The 20,566-nt window shown below is 46.2% G+C and overlaps 1 protein-coding gene across 1 annotated transcript in view; it reads right to left on the reverse strand.

The window, feature by feature from the left end:
- The window catches only part of ADARB2 (adenosine deaminase RNA specific B2 (inactive)), a 417,306-nt gene extending 398,087 nt beyond the window's left edge, over nucleotides 1–19,219 (reverse strand). The window contains exon 1 of the mRNA XM_049626747.1: nucleotides 19,120–19,219. Coding sequence (XP_049482704.1) covers nucleotides 19,120–19,219 — 100 coding nt within the window. The remainder of the gene's footprint in view (nucleotides 1–19,119) is intronic.
- Nucleotides 19,220–20,566: the final 1,347 nt, after the last annotated feature.

The raw sequence follows: 20,566 nt of genomic DNA on the forward strand, positions 1-20,566 counted from the left end.
TAAGCTGAATGGCAGAGTCCTGAATAAAATATTCAGTGTCCCCGGCCAGCACTCGCCTTAGGCACAGAACTGTCCCAGCCACGTGGGGAATTGGGAAAGAAAACTACATTGGGCCATGTCGACCTTAGGGTTCCACAATTGGACGAGTGCAGGATATGGAGCCCAGGGAAGGAACAGGACGCTCAGACACATAAACACAATCACAGAAATGCAGAGCCCATGTGTGTGAAATATCCATAGCCCGACGGTGCCACATGGTGTTTCTTAGGAGGTTTCTGGTGGGGTTTACGGAGCATTTTAAGGGCGTAAATCCTCTTTTGTTTGGCCAAAACGACAAGGGAATTGAGCATCTCAGGTGAGTCTCTCTGTGAAGAGACTGTGAGTCGGCCTCAACGTCTTGTGAGCAGAGGTCTGTTGGACGAGGATGTGGACCAGAATTCGATCTATGTGCACCAAGCGAATTCTCTTGGAGGCGAGGCTGGTGCCGGGAGTCTCATAGGGACACGAAGGGATGGGGTCGCGCCCTTTGTCTCTTCCTAACCAGCCAGCCATGTGGGATACCTACTTGCTTCCACAGGAAACAGAGAAAGCTGAGGCAGGGCGCACAGGACACGTGTGCACCATAGAAAGACAACTACCGCGCAAGTTCGCATCAGGGCTGGTGCTCGGTCAGCCAGTGGTTTACGGAATGTGTTCCCTGGAGTTCTGAGGGCTTGCAAAGCTTAGTTCTTTCTTTTGCATGAGAAGACTCCAAGTGATTTCAGTTAAAAAATGTTCCATTGCTTAGAAAACATTTGATGAGAGTCGGCAGGACGATGTGTGTGTAAAAACCTTAAGAGAAGGAAGGTTTTCTTTGAGCTAGGATGGCGGTTAAAAAAAAAAAAAAAAAGGAAAATTTAAGCACTTCCTATATAAAATTGTAGGCCAGGATTTGGAAGCATTAGAGGTCAGTGTCCCAGGTCAACACTGCCCTGGGAGGAGGGGAGGTCATACAATGCAGGTTGCGTCTGAGATGGAGCCAGGGAAGCACTTGGTCAGCTGAGGGGTGAGTGTCTCCATCGAGAAGCCGGCCCGAGGAGCAGACAGAATGAAGACACAGTCTTTTGAAAGCTAAATGCTGACCTTGGTGTCACTTACTAAAAACTAAAGCTAAAATAATTCACCTGACAAGCATTTCTGACCCGCACGGAGCCTGGCTTACCGGGCGCGCATTCGGAATGTAAAAATGGTATCCTCACTAGTCAGCCTGAAATGGTAAACACTAGGTGTGGGTCCTAACTCACTTCTTACATTTTGTATTTAATGACATGGATTGGATGTACCCCCTCCTGCCATCCCAGCCTTGACGGCCCTGACATCACCATGCCAGCCTGAACGGTATGAGGTGGCCCCACGAAGACCGTCAGCTCCTTTAGACGCTGGGCACACATTTTAGAACTGGCTCTGTGTGGACGCTCCATCAGAACCAGCTGATTAAAAACCAGAGGCTTCGTTGAAACCTTAATGAAGTCCTTTTATAACCATAATATCCAATTAGTTACATATGCTCTCATATGTTCCTGAGTCAAATAACCTAATTTTTTTCTTCCTGTGGTTTCACAACCCAGTTCATTGCTTTTATTAGAAAATAAGAAGTGTGCGGTATGACTCTTTATGTTTCCTTTTTTTTTGCCTTGGCTACCAGGAAGCCCAGTACTCTGCCTAATGCTCGATAATCATATCATCCCCTCCAATTCTTCTATTCATTTTGGGAGTGTATTTTCATTTGCAAAGGTTCACTGTATCTTTCTTTTATGGTAATCACATAATTTTCTTCTGGAAAGTACGCGAGGCTTAAGGGAAAAATAAAAATCACTACATGCATTTTTTTGCTATATGAATAATTGATTTTGTTTAACTGATTGGGAAACTTCCAAGGTTACTTCTTATTAAAATGTAACAACATAATTCTTTTAAAACTGTGGGTGACAATTGACCCCAAAGAGCTAGGAAACGTGGGAGCACGCAGGTATTGTGATGCTGAACAGGAATAACATCCGTGAGCTGGGGGGCGGGGGGTGACCCAGTCAGTGGCTCACCACCCACTTCTCAACAGTGTGTTTCATTTTGGCCTTGCTCTATTATTTGAAAAGGATTCCAAAAATAAAATAATGATAGTTCTTATTTATAAGCAGTTGCATTAGTTTTAAGCAAAAAGAGCATTTACTGGAAATAGAGAGGGGATTCATAGAGCAGACAGAGGTAGGGGGAAACGGAGGAAAGTAAGAGGTGTTCTGGAAGGTTCCAGAGGTTGGTGGCAGGACAGCGAGGCCAGAAGCCTCCATTACCACTGACCTCCCCCCTCTTCCAGTTGATGGACCAAGCTCTGAACACCTTGCGGGACAATCATGAGCGTTAGCTCAGGGTTACGCTTTGCGGAGGCCCCTCCCCATCCGACATCCATGTGTGTGTCCGTTCCAGTGTGCACGGATGTGAGGCCGTGGGCCATCTGGCTTCCCCATCAGGAAGGTGGCTTCGATTCTGAGCAGACTCTAGAAAATAACCCTAAATCTGATAGATAGTCGTCTAATATGGCTGGTGACAGTAATAAAGAAGGTGTTAATGGGTCTAAAACTTATGGTTCTTAGGAAGAAAACAGAAGGCTTAGATAAATTAAAAATCGTAATACAGATTGCTTAGTAGCAGATTCCATTGTGAAGGAGGCAGTGGAAATGTTCAGTGATGCTCAATTATTTGGGCATTTCTTAAACTCTATCCCAGGGAATGTTAATGTTAAGTGAGACTTTAATGTATGGTCCCCAAAAGTTAAGTTTAAAATCTTACACCAAAAATAAATAAAATAAAATAATAAAATAAAATAAAATAAAATAAAAAAGTTATACTGCATGTTTCTCCCTGTCTTGGATATTATCAATAAGTACTAGCCCTGAGAAGTCCTGTAGTAAAACAACTTGTTAAATTTATAAAGATCAAAATATCCCAAGCTTTTTTTAAAAAAGGCATCCTGAATGTTGCATGAATCTCCCCGTTTTACTTTACCCCCGTTCCATGGAGAAATGACCTGTGATAAAATATTGGCAGATTCAGGAGTCAAAAATCTCTGAATTTATCTCTTATGGATGTCAAGGGTCTACTGGAGAGAATATTATAATACAATATTATAATACAATATATTAATACAATATTAATTACTTGAAAAATCCAGAAAATACTCCTAACGTTCACATATGCCCTGGGGGACTGTCCAGTGTACCCAGTCTTGTTAGGGCCCCTGCAGGACGGACAGACGGTGCCACTGAGATTCCTGACTGAACGTGTTTCCTCGGATACATTCCCATCATCCTGTCTGTGAGCCGCCCGTCCTCTTGAAGGACAGGAAGCCGGCCTCATGACGCAGGGATACAAAGCCGCATTGCCCATGTCTCTGCCGGATTTGGTTGTGAATTTTCCTTTGGTTTTGATTTTGGAAGTGTTCTGAGCTCTTCTCATTTGAAGGCACAGATCAGGCTCATTTCTCAGTGATTTTGGGGCAGGGACATCAACGTGTACATGTGATGGGGGTTGATGTCTGGTCCCAGGATCCCCTGGTGTCAGGCCGTGGTGTGACAAAGGGCAGATCTGGGGCCCGGGGGCAGTGACACCCTACGGTGGCACCCCCTGACTGTGGGCATGCTGCCCTACAGCTGGTCCCCCGTTACCGCATGGCTCTCTGCTGTTGCCCCATTCTGAGACTGTGCTTTAGAAACGATTCCCATCCCCCCCAGTATGCATGCACACTTAGCATGGTTTCCAGCTGGTTTTGTGAAAACCATCAAAACATTAAATGCTGTATTGGACAAGTATAAAGCAGGATCATCGAAACCACAAATGTATGAATAATATAGCTCAGGAAAATGTCACAAAAAAAGGGAAAGAGAAAAGAATGCCTTGAGGTGGGGAGGTCTCTGATTATTTAGTAGAATGGTAATAATATTTGGTGTTGTGACTTTACCTTGATCTAGAAGCTTTTGAGAACCAAGCAGGCATTGTTTCCAATCACCCCTCACTACAGATGGACACGGGCCCTACCTTGGTTCACCTGTACACGTAACTGTCCTTGTTAAGAAATCATTAGTAGAGGGGTGCCTGGGGTGCTCAATCGGTTGACCATCTAATCCTTGATTTTAGCTCAGGTCATGAGCCAGGGGTCATAGGATTGAGCCCCACGTTGGGCTCTGTGCTCAGCACAGAGAATCCTCCTTGGGATTCTCTCTCTCCTTCTGCCCCTCCCCTGCTTGCTCTCTTTTTACAAATAAGGAAATTTAGGCACTGGTATTACACCAGCGGGGAAGTTCACAAAAGCCCAGTGAAGCTGATGTACCGTGTGCCATGTGTAAGCCGAGACCCTCGCGTGATACTGGTGAGACGCTTCGCCTGTGGTAGACTGGGCTCCGTGCCCCGGACTCAAGGCCCCTCCACTGAGAGGTGGCCTGTACTCTATCTTGCTCAGCTCTTCCCTTGTCCCTGTTCCGGATCTGGAGCCTCCCTCTGTCCAGGTAACTGAAAATTTCTGCTCGGTCCTCTGTGTGCCCTACCTTCAGGCCTGAGGGGACTTCCCAACCTTATTTCTGGAGAAAAGGGATTGAGGTTCATTGGTCTGCTTAAAAACTTTTTTTTAATGTCTCTGAGAGACAGAGAGAGACAGAGTGTGAGCAGGAGAGGGGTAGAGAGAGAGGGGGACACAGAATCCGAGGCAGGCTCCAGGCTCTGAGCTGTCAGCATGGAGCCCGACGCGGGACTCGAACTCATGAACTGTGAGATCATGACCTGAGCCGAAGTCTGACGCTTAAACTACTGAGCCACCCAGGCAACCCTCACTGGCCCTTTTTAAATCCAAGTACCAAGAATTGGTGATTTTCTTACAGAGGAATTAAAGAAAACGACAACAGAGATCCTACCTGTGTGTGTTTATGTAAAGTGATTTTGTAAATAAGATTTGGAACAGATGGGGAGAGTGATTTCAGTCAACTTGTGTGTATATATCGTCCTCTGCGTTAGCATCCGTTGGCTACGTCGCGGGAGCGTGGAGTGCTTCCTCACGAGGGCCACGGTCATTTGACTGCTTTGTTTCGGGGTTCGTGTTTCCAGAGTCGGTCCTCACAGGGTGGGCTCAGACGTCCTATTGACTATCCTGTACCCAAATTTGTTTCTGGATTCCAGGTGTCATCTATTTACTCAGGGAATTTAAAACAGAGCCGATATGTTTACCCGCGGCTCCCGCTTGATTTTGACTTCGTTTCTCCAGCACAGAACCTGAGCCAGTTCAATCTAGGAAATTGGAACAGTAAACTTATCCTTTACGCATGAGAGTAGATGAAACATATTCTGTTCACAAGCACACAGAAACACACAAAGTAACGCAGAATGTTTTCACGTTGAATCCAGATGCGGAATAACCAAAAAAGTGTATTTAAATCTGAGGAATTCACTTTATGATATTCAAATCTAGCTCCAGCATTTCACTGAATGAACAGTATGTTTTATTTTCATTGCACACTCTTAACTAACTTGAATATCACAACAAAAAAGGGCTCGTGTAGACTTATCTTCCCGTGTGTGGTGTTGTGAATTTACAGCAGGCTGGATTCTCTTTTTTCTGTTTGTCTTTTGAGAGATAGAATTTAAAACGTCCTCACTTCTAATCTTAATTCAATGTGTTCCTTAAATATCTTGCCTTATGCAACAACTCGTGTTTGTTTTGGAATTGAATAGCCGTGCTGTATAGACATCTGAAAACTAAACATGCTGATGTCTGAGTTTGTTCAACCATCTCTACAGTTTCCTTTAATCTTCAAATCAGAAAATTGTGTTACTGACACCACTTAAGCAAATGAACGCGCAGTGGAAGATATATAGACATCAATATTTGCATGTATGTGTATTTACATATATACAAACACGTCCACACACACACTCATTAAGACGTTGTGCGCTGGTTTCACGGTGAGAATGGCAAGTACCAGCCTCTCCCTGACGCCCTTGCCGTCACGGCTCTGTGTCACAGCTCTCATGGGCACCGGTGACACAGCCTCTGAGGAGTTTCCGCAGGGGAATCCCAGGGGGCAGGGAGCTCCACGGGGCCCAGAGAAGACGGGGTCTAGTGCACTGCCCACCCTTGCCATGGAAGCCCCTGCTTCCAGGGGCCTGCCCTCCCACGACAGCCTCTCTGTGCCGATGTGTCCAACTCTACCCCGGGATGGAGACTTTCTCAGCATGAGCACCTGAGGACCCAAGGTCTTGGTTTCCCGGGCCGGCTCTTTCAGTCTGGAGCTTCCTGGACTAGCTGCTCATCCCTTTGGGTCCTACTTCTCTCATCCACAAAACGAACACAGTGTTGGGGCATCTGGAGGCTCAGTCAGTTGAGCGTCCGACTTCTGCTCGTTCAGGTCACGATCTCACAGTTTGTGAGTTCAAGCCCCGCTTTGGGCTCACTACTGTCAGCACAGAACCCACTTTGGATCCCCTGTCTCCCTCTGTCTGCCCCTCGCCTGCTTTCATTCTCTCTCTCTCTCTCTCTCTCTCTCTCAAATAAATAAATAAATATTAAAAAAAACACAAACAACCGAGATGATGTTGAGTTCACGATACCTGACGGTCCCCTTTACGTCCCGATAAGAAAAGTTTATCACTGATCCTACTCCAGTTGGAAGAAGCGTGGTCAGTCAGGGGTGAAAATGACCTTCCCCACTCACACTTCTTAGAATCATGCCCGTTCACCCCACCTGTAACTAGAAATGAGGATCTTCAGAGGGGCAGGAAAGCACGAGACGGGGCAGAATAAGGTAAACTCCCTCAAGTTTGTACCATCATATTGGGGGACAACACAACATGACGGATAATTGAGAAAAAAATTCTGGGCATCATTTAATCACATCTGAAGCTGGTCCAATTCTGCAAGCAGATCATCCACAGGAGAGACCATGGGCATGAAATGGAACCAAGGAACTCACTGGCCTGCCCTGAGGTGGACGCGATATTTCTGGAGAAAGAGCACTGCTAACCTAATGGGACATCTTAATTTTCAGGAAACGTCTCTGAAGGCGAATGGAATTCTGGCTGTTGTGGGCTGAATTGTGTCTCCCCAAATTCACATGTGGATGTCCTGACCCCAGGACCTCAGCATGTGACTGTATTTGGAGACAGGGTCTTTGAAGAGGGGATTAAGGTAGGATGAGGTTACTGGGTGGCCCTAATCCAATCTGACTGGTGTCCTTATAAGAAGAGGAGGTCAGGACACAGCCATGCACAGAGGGATGACCATGTGAGGACAGGGGGAGAGGGTGGCATCTGCACGCTCAGGAGAGAGGCCTGGGAAGGAACCAGCCCTGCCCACGCCTGGATCCCGGACTCCCCGCCTCCAGGATCCGGGACAGTGTGCTGTTCTATCACAGCAGCTCTCACACGCTAACCACTGTGACCTAGACATTCTGTGAATCGTTATTTCATCTAATGAGCACGAAAAGTCCCGTCTACTCTACATTTTATCTTGAAAGTTCGTGCATCGGTTACCTAAATATGACACGTTATGAATATATGTACACACACATATAAGTGTGATGGTGTCTTTGCATCTCATGCGAACCTTGAATATTTTCACACAGAGGTGATTTTGATATTAGTGATAAGAACCCTGATATAAGAAATAACACTTTAGAACGGGAACAAATGAGTCAAGGCCATCTTGGGAAACAGGTCAGCTCACCTAAACGTCCAAAGAAGAAAAGTCCAGAGGAATCAAGGGCACAGACGGTCTCCTTAACCATCTGAACTAAGGATCAAACAGTTTCCTGGTGAAGAGGTGTGGATGTTAATGTCAGATTTCTGCTGGTTTCAATCTTATCAATTCCTACTTTTATTGTTTCCCTGATGTTCAACTTCGGAAACATTCCTAAGTATCATTAGAGATAAATATCTAGACCTAAAGACCGCAGCCAGCATCGCTCCTGCCCGCGTAAGTAGGACGCACTGACGAACTTTATCTTCCAGTCTCCACACGTCTCCTGCCTAATGAATGTATATGAGATGGAGACAGAGACAGAGAGACAGAGAGATAATCCCAAAGCTCTCTTAGGTAAGAGATAAGAAAGACCAGGGAACATGCCATCTACCTGGAAGCAAGGGACAAATTCGGTGACTCTCATCATTCTCAGGACGTATTCTGTGTCCACAATATTGAGTGGACATGGCAGTGGGGACACTCCCTATGACTATTCGGATGAGCTCTGCATCCTACTTTATACGGCCTCCAGGAAAAGACAGGAAAAGAGTGCCGGGCTGCATCACACGTTAGATGCCACGTTTACTTAGTTTCCTTGGCTTGGCCCTAGACTTTGTGTTACACACGTGCACACACACACACAATGCTTGCCCCAGCCATGAGGACAGAGTGGAAGTTTTGTGAGCCAAGGAGCAAGGTGGTAGCTGAGTTCTTGGGCAGCGCCTGGACCTTCATAGAAGGAGGGTGTCTCACACCGGTCGCGGGAGTGGGACAGACATGCAGCCGCCAGGCATGTAGTGCCCCGGTGCTCAAGCTGGAGGGACAGGAGAAAGAGTCTGTAGAAGAGTCAAGGCAGAGGCACCACGGTCCAAAGTCCTGCTCCCTAAGAAACATCTTTGGAATCTGTATGGTCTGAGGCTTTCAGCTCACCCCACCCGCACAAATGCCCACGAGCGAGCTAATTCTCAGAGCAGCTGGCTTGACAAACAGTAGAGATGTGCCTCCCGAGCTTTTTGGGGGGTTTCTCCAGGATGGACCACAGAGAAGCCAGAGCCCAGTGACGGGTGCTTTCTGACTCTTTTAGGACATTTTCGGAGCTTTTGTTACAGCTTAGTCCCTGCCATTTACCATGGTGGCTGACACATAAAGGTGTCCCATAAATGCTTGCCGCATGAGTAAATTCAGATTTACATATTAACAACTTAAAAATAAATCAGACAGCATCCTTTATAAATTTGCAGCATGAATCTAATAATTGGTCCTATGACAACAGTTTACTGAGGGTGCACAATGAGACGGCCACTGTACTAATTTATGGGGACACAAATCTCATCATGGTGCCAATCCCAGAAGTCACCTCACACACACAACAAACTTTTGCCTTTCCCACCAGCAGGTAATTCTACGTCATCATCCCAGAGCTGGCTTCTGAGTATCTCCCTCGTATGCTACGGCCCTTCTTTGTCCCCTACAGCTCACACCATCTGTACACAATCCCCTTAGAAAACGTTCCTGTCTACCGTATTGTCCTGATTATTTCCTTAAGCCATTCTTCCTTCAAAAACAAAGTCAATTTTCTCAGTGGGTTTTAATTGAGTAGCTATTATGTTTGACATTGCGGGAGAAATAAAAATGCTCAAACCTAGAGGGGTTTATATTAGTTTTTACTTAGGGGTTTCACTTGAAATAATAAAAGAAATGGAATAGAAATCCAATTTTGTAAAGAATACAATCATATTTGGATTAAAAAAATTCCCATAGAACCTAATAGTGTGTTGGGGTCATGACAGTTTATTTCTATTCTGTGTTTTGAATTTACATCTGTATGTCTATATCTCCAGATACACTATAAGCCCAGACACAAGGATCATGCCACCTTGTTTTTCTTGCATAATTTTCGGTTCCTAGCTCCTTGCTCAGAGTGAAGAAATCGTACTTACACATCAGATACAGCCCTTGTCTGAATACACGCAAAATGTTTAAGGCAAAATTGCAAACAAAGCAGAATTGGATGCCCCATGCTTTTAAATCAAGTGCCCTTTCTGTTTTTGAAGGTACAGGAGATAAAATGCAGGAAGGTGAACTTTGATCAGGGCACAGGAAGAAAGAGACGACGCTGTTCTCTGTCTCCCTCCCTGTCCTGTTTCTCTGTATCTCTGTCATTCTGTCTTCAATGAAACCTCTTTCTGCCATGTGGCTTTTGTGTCTCTCTTATTATGTGATATAAGAGGATAGATTGATTTTCATCAGTGACAAAGACAAAAATATTTCACGTTGTACGAAATATGCAGAAAAGGATGTTTTTAAAAAATGATGTTTTGGAACTTTATAATTAATGAATGTTTACTTCAGGACCATAAGGCATGGTCATAAACCAAGGTCATTTTTCAGCTTTCTCAAGGAGTCTGAGCTCTCAGAAGTTTACTCAAGATTCATTTAATCTGTACTCGAGTTTTTAAATGTCCATCTAAAAATGTGTACATATTAGACTTTTGCTGTTTAGAGTTAATCTTTTAATATTGCGATATTTCCTTATTTCAGCAACTGCTTATACGTACGGTGGAGCTTTGAACAACACCCGGGGGGAGGCGCCGAACCCCTGAGTAGTTGAAAATGCACGCATAGTTTTGATTCCCCCCAAATCTAACTACTAAAGGCCTACTGTTGACCAGAAGCCTTATGGATAGCATAAAACACACATTTCGTACATCACGTATATTAAATACTATATTGGTACAACAAAGGAACCTAAAGAAAAGAAAACATCCTTAAGAAAATCATAAGGAAGAGAAAATTTTACAGGACCGCCCTATTTTTATGGAAAAACATCTGTGTGTAACTGGACCCGTGCAGTTCAAACCATGCTACTCGGGTGGGCGTTATTTCAAATCCTGACTCTGTTATCTTTCTATATCCTCTCTATATTATCTGCGTATATTGAAAATCTACCCAAAACACACAAGTGCAAGCTTTTAGTGACTTGAATTCTATTCATTATCTACGTATAAAAGCCCAAATTATAATTTAACTTCGGCACAAATTGGATTAAAGAACTCAGGTGATTACATAAAATTATATGAACTCTCAAATTTGTTAGATCTAAAGTACGTATCTTCCTAAATGCTTCCTGGGTGAAAATTTCCCTGAATTTCAATCAGATCGAAGCCATGCCCGTGGGCAGTTCCTGACCGAGCACAGACGTGGGACCAGCACACATTTACAAGACATTGCGGTGCCTGCCCTGAGCAGTCTTTCCCGGGCTGTCAAAGGAAGGGGTTCCCTATTCTGCTGTCTTGGGGTTTTTTAAAAAGCTACTATGTATCCTGGGATTTTTCCTAGGAGTGGAGCAATCATTTCTATTCCAAGTTTATTTTTTCTTTGGAAAGAAAACTAGCAGCATTGACTCATTTGAATACAGCAAATTTATCTCTGAACCGTAAGGTTTTGAATTAAAAAGTCACTTCCCATTACAATTCTGTTGGAATCTGAATAGGCATTTGAAGACTTTCGTCTACAGTATCGGTATTTGGAGCTGAGGCACAAATAAAGATATCTTCATGTCTCTAGTTAAATTTGGCCCTCTATGTTTTTATTCACCCAAGGAGTAGTGAAAGGCGCTATTTTTAAATATTCTCTCACTTAACAGCCAAATGTATAAAAGTCTTTTTTTTTTTTTAAGGGTACACGTCAGACTGTCTGAGTTTGTGCACATTTGGTGTCTCGGCTCTCAGGCCTGAGCACCGTCCAGTAAAAAGAAAGTGTGTGTTTCCTTTAAGGACACGTCGCTTTCACAGCCATGAGCCTAACACAAGCAGAGCATCTGTTACCGACAGGGTTGAGTGAACCCAGCCAGACTTGGGGTGCAGGGGAGGTCAGAATCTATTTTGCTGACGTTTCTGTCATGTTTATTAAATTGCACTTTTCCAAAAGCAATTAAACTTTTAGGAAATACTGCATTAATTTTAACGAGAGGAAATCTGGGTACTTCCGATGGGCTCGGACAGATAAAATCTGCGGCTTAATCAATTACTGGTGTCCTAGGCGTATGCTCTGAGCCGGCTGATTATGATTCCAAGTCTTGCTTCTAGACACAGAAGCTCCCCCACTTTTGTTTGCTTTTAAGCAGAGAAGGGACTCAGTTTGGGTTTGCATCTTCAACCAGTGACAGGCCCCCTTTCAGAGAACCGAGTCCCCTCCACCCTGTTTTAAAGCCACATCTAGAGGACACATTTGAGAAATCGGGTAAGGCACTGCAAAACGATAAGGCCGGTCTCCCATCTCTCAGCCGTGGGAAACAAGGATCAGGGATTTCATCCGAGATAAACGGAGCAGCGGAGGTTAATTAAATCTGTAAAATTCTCCAAAGCACATCCTGGTCCAGGTGTTTAAAGGAACGCTTTCTATTATGTGCAAATCACCTGGCGGTGTTGAGCGCTCCCTTGAGTGTGAGATTCACTTCTGTACGATAGACACTCGAGAAAAGAGTGTTTACTAATGAATTCTGAGCAATATTAGTCTCATTTATTGTCCACATGGTGAGGCAACGGCAACAGAAAGACACCTTGATCTGTTTCGTGAATAAGTTCTCCATGGGCGCCGTCAAGGAAACGCTCAGCGGGCCGGATGCAACCAGACTCGGCTAAAGTGGGCATTGCCTCCCCTAGAAATACTAACTGTCCTGTTCCCCCTTTTGTCTACACTGCTGGACTTCCCTCCCTAGTCCCTCAGAGAGATTGATCCTCCTAGGAGCGGAGACAGACCCGTGCCTTCCCGCTGGAGGCCAGCTCCAGGGAACCTTCACGCTGGTCCCAGTGTGCCACACGCACGGCCACTCTGGCCGCCCTCCACTAGATGCTCGGCCAAGCCACCTTCAGCCCTGCATTTGAAGTGTGCGTAGCCCCCCTCTTAGGGGGTCAGAAGCAACAATCTTAAAATCTAAGAGCCACCTGGGCATCTATATTCGACGTCTCTTCCGTCTTTAACATACATAAAAAAAGCCGCTTTTCTTTGTTTATGTAAATGCTGCACTTACTAAACACTGTGTCTTAATCAAGCATAAAGTCCTCTCTTTAACATAAATATAAAATTTATGTTACCTGTTTGCTATTTTTTGACATTTAAAACGTAACATTCGCCGCTGGTAATTTTTAAAATTTAAAACAGATAATAGTGAATTTGTGTATACACACGTGCGTGTGTGTGTGTCTTGTAACACAAGGAGGAAATTTACTCACCACTTTCTTACCAGAGACCAGATGCTAATTGTATTCGTTCCTCACCAATAAGATAATAAAATGAACTTATTTTTTTTGCTGCCCTTCATATGCAATGCCTGTAACTAGAATAAAAATGAGGGGAGGGAGAAGACCCACACACTCAGATTAACTCTTTTTCTTTTCTTTTCTTTTTTCCCCAAAGATTTCTCACTCTTCAGGAAAAAAAAAAACAAACAACTTCTGTCTTTGCAAGTGATCAGGCTCACTTCTGGTAAAATTACAGACCTCTTGCAAAGCGGATCTCTCCATCTCTAGGCTGGGGCTCTCTGATGTGGCTCCTGGGAGCTGGCCCACTCGTCAGTTTGCAGGTGGGGCAGGGGCTCTAAGAGCGACGTTGCCCTGACGTTGCTGAGACGGAGTCAGCCAGAAGTCAGATACAGTAGCCCCCGTGCCCCATTCCTTTTAAATAAAATGAACAGGTCAGTACAAGTTTGATCACCAGAGAGGGATGTTTGGGCACCAACGTGGCCACACGTGTGAGGAAGGGTAGGAGTCTGTCTGACAAATCTCTCAAAGCTCTCTCCTTCCTGCTCTCGAAAGCCTCACAGATCTACACGTGGATCCAGAGTCGGATAAACGTTCCTCCTCTTTTTTGGAAGTACTGCCCCTTCACCTGATGGTGGTACATCCTTAAGTGAATTGTAGGATATTAATGGCTAGGAATACACAATTCTCTTTGTGTAATGAAACATTTAATGGCATGCACTTCCGTATTTCAGTGGAGGAAAAACATTTAATTGAAGAGATAGGAGTTAGTTCACGTGCACTCTATTCACAGATACTTAGCAATGTGAATTCAGACAGGCCCTTACTGGCTTGTTTTTCTGTGTAACACAGAGCCACATGATTAGTGTTAACACTCAATAGTTGCAATATTTGTGAAGGACATCCGTGCTTTTCCTTTTTCACTTGGCATCAACCTTTTTTTTTTTTTTTCCAGTTTAGAAATGGCTATAACAAGTGCTTCTAAAATCTTGCTTTCACCACGTGGAAATTTGTCCCTTTAGAAATCTTATTTGCTCGTAATTAAGAGCCCGCTTTACCAACGGAGCATCGATTTAGAAATGATATATTTATGTGACGAAGAACCGGGGAATATAATTATTTTTGTTTTACGAATTGTTTAAAATTGTTCGTGTTATGAAAACAGCAACATTCATCCCCCAGCATTTTATGAAAAGAAGCAGGCAGACATAAAAAATGCTCAAATACTTCAACTGCCTTTACGACGTATGCAGGTACAGCTAGGAACAACAAACACACATATGGCTTTTAAATTGGACCCTGAATGCTTTCGGAGCATAACTTATCTTCCCCTGCCTCAGATCAGAAAAACACAATTTCCTCATTCTGCATTTCCTTACATAATGCTCCTCTGGGACAGTGCTTCTGCGGTAACTGAATCACCACTATTTAGATACGGATACATGAATCTCATATTTTTATTCTAAATTCAAGTTCACTCATCATATCTAATGCCCTCGAAGCAATCTCAAATTACTGCTATTACACGGGTCACTAGAAACCAGAGGTACTAACACAAATTTTAAAAAGAGAAAGAGGGAAAAAAGCGCTACACAATTAGAGGATGGTGAATGGTTTAATCAACTTAATTTTATCACGAAATGCAGTCTCCTTCCTCCCGAGCCGTCAGACGGCGAGGCAGGCGGGGGCACGGGGACGCGCGGCCGTGGCGTGGAGCTGTGTCCCCACCAGCCAGGCTGAGGCACACTCATGTGTCACTCGGGCATCGCTGGGGACGAAGAGCCTCATCCACACGCGATCTTTGTGTTGTGTTAATTTTTCACGGGATCCCGGTTCACACCAAGCCCGTGCCTATCATCCGCCCGCTGCCCTCATTCTGCTCCGTTTGCCAACTTTTTATTTGCATTTCACGACATTCAGTGGCCGGCCCTTGCTCCCACCCTACCTTCCTGTGATTCATCAGCTCACTGTCACTCAGCAACATCTCGTGTTGCTGTTTCCAAGAATCACCTTCAGCGTTTCTGAGACTGTGTGTAAGGATCGCCCTGTAACAACATCTACATTTCTGGCATTAACTTCTTTTGCTGTCAAATGCCTCAAAAAAAAAAAAAGAGTGTAGATCTCAAAAAAGAAGAAGAAGAAAGAAAAAAAGAAAAAAAGAAAGGTCATGTGCTGATGACCGAATCGGCTTTGTTGACTTAACAAATGGTTGTTTATAGAGCCTTGCGATAGCTCTCCAAAGTTCCCTCCCTTTCTCCGTCTGGTGACTGACTCCCCTGGCTCAGAACCCCGTCCTCCCGTTTACCTCTCGGAACCAGCTGAATTTGCATGGGCTCTCCATCCAACTGCAAATATGTTTTGCATCGAAAGAACAGTTCTTGAAAAATTTCCACAAACTTGAGTCATTTTTACACGCTGTATGTGCTCATTGTCAAATACTAAAAATATTTTCTTTGCAAAATGCATTTCATGCTGATGCGTGCCTTCAGGACAGCTACAGTCGCGAAAGAGAGAATGGCAGAAATCCACGACAGAATACAGGTCCTGTTTTAATGATTGAAAATATACCTATGAAATTCCTCGGACACATCACCCGGAGTGCAGCCACTGGTTGAGGGCTATCTGATAAAATTTGAAGTGATTTATGCTTACATATTACACTGTTTCCATGAATACTGACTCTTCCTACTCCACCTGGCTCAGTTGGTACCGATTTTAAATAACCTTCAACCTTCGCCTTTGTTATTTTGGGCTAAAATACAGACCTTCCATAATATTCACGCATCTAGTCCTTCTCGAGTACGGGGGACATCGCTCGGAGCACTCAGCACAGATCTGCTGGTGTGCGATCACCTCGAATAATCCCACTGCCAAGTACAGAACAAAGTGCCGACTCTCAGAATCCCCCACGAGCAGTGAGCTGAGTGGGTGCTGAGTTGATGAATAAACTCCGTAAACTACGAGTGCTCCCGGTGTTTTCTGACAGCAAGCTGACACGTCTCCCCCATGTTACACGGCTTTAGAGCAGCTGTAGCCACATGTGTAAAAATTACACGGCTTCCCTGTCCTTTGCACAGTGCTTTCTTTTCCAGCTGCTTATTTTTCTTCTCCTCAAAACTCAAATTTTGACATTTTTTCACTTGTACAGAAAATGTAAATTGTTCATAAATAATTTCTAAGACAAAGTCCCAACTAAAAAGTGACACATAGAGAAAATGCAAAAATGCATCATACGGGGTCCTGATGAGAGAATGGGAAGAGACGGGTGGGTGGGTGGGTGGGTCTACTCTGAACCTCTGAACCTCTTCTTTAAGGTTCATCTGGGGGAGACATGCAGGTCCCGGCTTGTTAATACCTGGGACCAAGTTGTTGTTGTTGTTTTAATTTTTTAGTTTTTTGGATTCTTAAAGATCTATACTGCCTATGATGACTGAAAACACTGAGTACGGGAAAACATTTGATTTCTGAGGCTCTGGATCACATTTCGTGGTAATGAGAGCATGGTATGAATCTCACACTTAAACCGTAGCTATAGTTTTTATTTCAAAGCCCACGGATTATTTTGACAATAATAAGTGACGTAAAAAAAAAATGTATCAAAGCACTTCTGGAGTTTACACACAGAACACTGATAGCTTTTCACAGCCCAGGGAGCCAAAAGTTAAGACGTGTCTTCAAAAATCACCCCTGTTCATTAGAATAGGTGGAAAAAGACATACCATTGGCAAGTAAGCCTCACGTTTATTCCGATTTGGCTCCTCCCGTACGAGACGGGCTCTTTCTTTGTGCTCCCAGTCGGTGGCTCTAGTTAGTACACAGTAGAGCCCTAGACAAATTCCTTAACAACCATCAATACGCACGTGGGTTTAAAATTGTGACAAACACAGAGTTTTAAGTGGGTGAGCTCAAAAGCCGAGGCCACTGCACTCAAAGGCTGTCGCCGGGAGTCATGACTGTCAGAACGCAATTTAAATTCACTGTTTTTCTTCGTAGAAGAGAAAAACGAAGATCTACAGAATTACACAGAAACTGACCTATTCCCAGCACATGCAAATGATGAATTAACGTGTCCCGTAATTGCTATGTTTTCTTTTGATTTTCCCACTTACGGTTATCTTGTTAACTCTCCCCTACGATGTGAATATTTACAGTTTGAGCTGACTGCCCTACCAAGGCCGCTGTCCGCAGACGCCACAGGAGATTTCACCCCCACACATAAACCTACGAGCGCTAGGAGTTAGCACACGCATACACATCAGCCTTTCCCACCTTGGTCTTGGGGCACGAAAATTAAGAGACCTGGTTTCTTCGAAAAAGCCAAGGCATGGGAATATTTCACACAGAAATTCCACTTTGAATTGTTCTAGTTAAGTTTACAGCAAATGAAGTCTTCCTTCCGGTTTCTTGTTGTTCTTCTCCAAATTGGATGCTTTCTAAGCCAGCATGGCTGACATTTAAAGGTAAGAAAAATGAATTTGGAGAAAGGCTCCCACGTCCATCAGCTTGGATTTTATTTCTGTAGAATGCCGTTTTATTGTGAAATATTACCCCATACTCTTCAATTTTAATATGTAAGTAGACTAAACAGCAATGCTGGGAAACACGAACACTTACAATTTACAAGATAATGTTTCCTTTTTCCCTCTTTTAAAAGTTGTAGTCATCATTAAATTCTGTGATCCCCCCCGCCCCTTTTCGCTGCCACTTTCTGTCGGCATCACTCCAGAAGGCGCCCGCAGGTCTGTTCCCAAACGGCATCTCCAGGTAACCAAGTGGGCAGCGGGCATCGCCGAGGCAGCCCTGAGAGTTGAGCCGGAATCACAGAATCCACCCCCAGCCGAGTTCCAGAGCCCAGGGCTCTGGAACCTCCCCGGGAAGGGACCGCTCCCCGTGGTCCCGACTCACAACCATCATCGGTGACTGTGTGATGGTGGCATTTCTGTCTCCACGCTGCCTGGCTAATTTCTGATTTCACGGAAGAAGCCGGGAAGGGCTCCGGGGGTATTTGAGGGCAGGTAGGGGGAGATGTGGCAGAAACTTCTGCCAGGCCACCGCAGAGGCGACGACCCTCTGGGGACAGAGAGCAGCCTCCAGCACGCATCCTGCGGTAGGAGGCAGAGAATCCGATGCATCTTAGTGGCATCTGTCCCGCGGTTCTGAATAACTCCGTGTTCACTCTCCCCCCACCCTTAAATCAACACATTTCAAACCGTCAGAAGAGCCGAACTTTCTCCCGCAGACTCATGGTGAGGGGCTGCTGGTAACGAGTTCCTCCCGGGGAGAGAAAGGGCAGGCTCTGGAAGCAGCCCCCCTCGCTCCCGGGACCGCGCGCACCCCCACGGTGGCATTTGGGGCACGGGCCCCAGCCCCCGGCGGAGCCCCAGAATGCACTAACTTCAGGGCGGCGGTCCCCACAATGCAGACGCCACCCCCAGGGAGTCGGGAACAACCTGTCACCCGCTGCTCGCGGCTCGTCCTCCCTCCCTGGTTTGCAGGGTTTCTGTCACTAACGAGCTGCCGTGCCTCCTTCTCTTTCCAGGTTTCAATCTCTGCTTCCCCCCAGCCACCCCAGGACCAGCCCGTGCTGCCTGCGGGTCCCAGTGTTTACGGAGCCACGAGCACCGAGCAGACCGAGGGGGCACGTCGGCCAGTTTGGAAGCGTGGTCGCCAGCATCCTGCCCACTCCTGCCTCCGAGACGATTTGGACGGAGAAGCTGGCATGAGGTCTGCTCCCTTTTCTGGGGCTGCTGGCTCACACGAGTGTTTCCTTTGGCACGGGTGCTGCTGTGGCCTCGGAGAGGGTCAGAGGCTATGTGAGGCGGGGAGGGGACTGTCCTCCGGTCCCCGCACCCACTCCCCCTGCTAACCCTGCTCCCAGCCGGGCTGTGCGGAGCCCGGGCTCTCTGCCCCCCCCCCCCCATTCCTGTCCCCTCGGAGCCGGCAAGAGCCCCCGGGGCCTCCACAAAGGGACGCGAACTCCGGCGCTCTGCTTGGAGCAGACCCCCCCCAGCCCCCCGAAAGTGGAGCCGCGGGAGCAGGCGGACCCCACACCCGGGGTGGGGGAGCGGTCAGCGGAGACAGCGCAGAAAGCAGGGTCCTTACCTTTCCTCTTGGACCGCCGCCGTCTCCTCTGGGACTTGCATTTGAGTTGGCCGCTCGGCCCTCCTCCGGCCCCTCTGCTGGTGCCCAGGACGGAGGCCATGGCCCGAGTCGCAGCCGCCAGAGCCGGGAGGGACCCGGTCCCCAGCAGCTCACCTTTGCTGCTGGCCCAGCGCTGCCGGATGCCTGCGGGCCGGGAGCGGGCTCACTTTTCAGGACGAGCCTCGGGCTCCCGCTCCCGCTCCCCAGCTGTTCTCGGCCAGCTCACGGCGGCGGGGTGGGGGACCCCGGCCAGCGGCAGCTCCTCCACAGGACTCGGCGGGGAGGTGCGCCCCCTCCCTGCTGCCCTCCTCCTCCAGGCGGCCGCTCCGGACCGGGCTCCCAGCGAACGCAGGGCTCCTACTTTGGCTCGTCTGCTAGTTGTTTGGCACCAGCCACTTTGAAGCCAATCACGCAGGGAGCTTGTCTATTTGCTGCTGCAAAGTCTAATTAGGTCCAATCACAACTGTCTTCTGGCTCTGACATCAGCACCACCAGCCCTTTGCATCCCTGTCAGCCTGCAAACTCAGCTCCCGTTTGGACGGATGGAGCTGCCCAGGACGCGGTGGAGAGGGAAGGAGGCTGCACGGGAGGGAGGGGACGGGGAGGGGACAGCTTGCCGAGCCGGCTCGTCTGGGAGCAGCCCGAGGGGACAGCTTACGGGAGCCGCTGCTCCGGGCTCCGACCACAGGACCGCGCGTGGGCTCTGCACGCTCCGAAAATGCCGTGACCGTGTGTCTCTCCAGGCGAACAGCTTTTAACTAGTTAATTCACTGTGTCAAGGGGGAGATCTCTCGCCAGGAAATACGGACCCCTCACCTGCTCAGGAAGGGACTAAGATTTGCAAGTCCCCGGAAGACAGCCTCTTAGGGGTATTCATTTTACAGAGAATGCGTGTTTGTTTGTTTGTTTCCTTGTTTTGTTTTTTTCCCCCCCTTCCCTACGTCTCCGCTGTTCCCTTTGCTAAAGAAATATTGCATAAAGACGGAGGTGTTCGGATCCGAGTCTGATTTTTAAGGAGAGGGATTTTAATGGGTTGCTTTATTTAGGTAACAATGAAATGAAATGTAGGAGAGCTTCCATCTGATAGTTTTATTGCCAAATATAACATTCGGATGAAAGAAAGTCGTGTTTACCAGGAGGCGGACTGCAAATTGAAAGAGTTTTCAACAATTTTTTTTTTCCAGGGCTATCCTATTGTTTCAAGACTGTACTTATGACACGAAGAATCTGATGTAAAATATAAGAAACATAACCAAGGCGTCATTATTGCCTTTAGCACTCAAGTCTCATAAGCCATTAATTAAAATAGTAACGGTTTGGGGAAAAATCCACCTGCAAAGTCATTAAGCGAGCATTATGCTTCAGATGTTGATAAGATTTTGGCATGTGAGTATTTCTATAATATTTA

The sequence above is a fragment of the Panthera uncia genome, chromosome B4 (genome assembly GCF_023721935.1).
Source record: "Panthera uncia isolate 11264 chromosome B4, Puncia_PCG_1.0, whole genome shotgun sequence".
NCBI classification, from domain to species: Eukaryota; Metazoa; Chordata; class Mammalia; order Carnivora; family Felidae; genus Panthera; species Panthera uncia.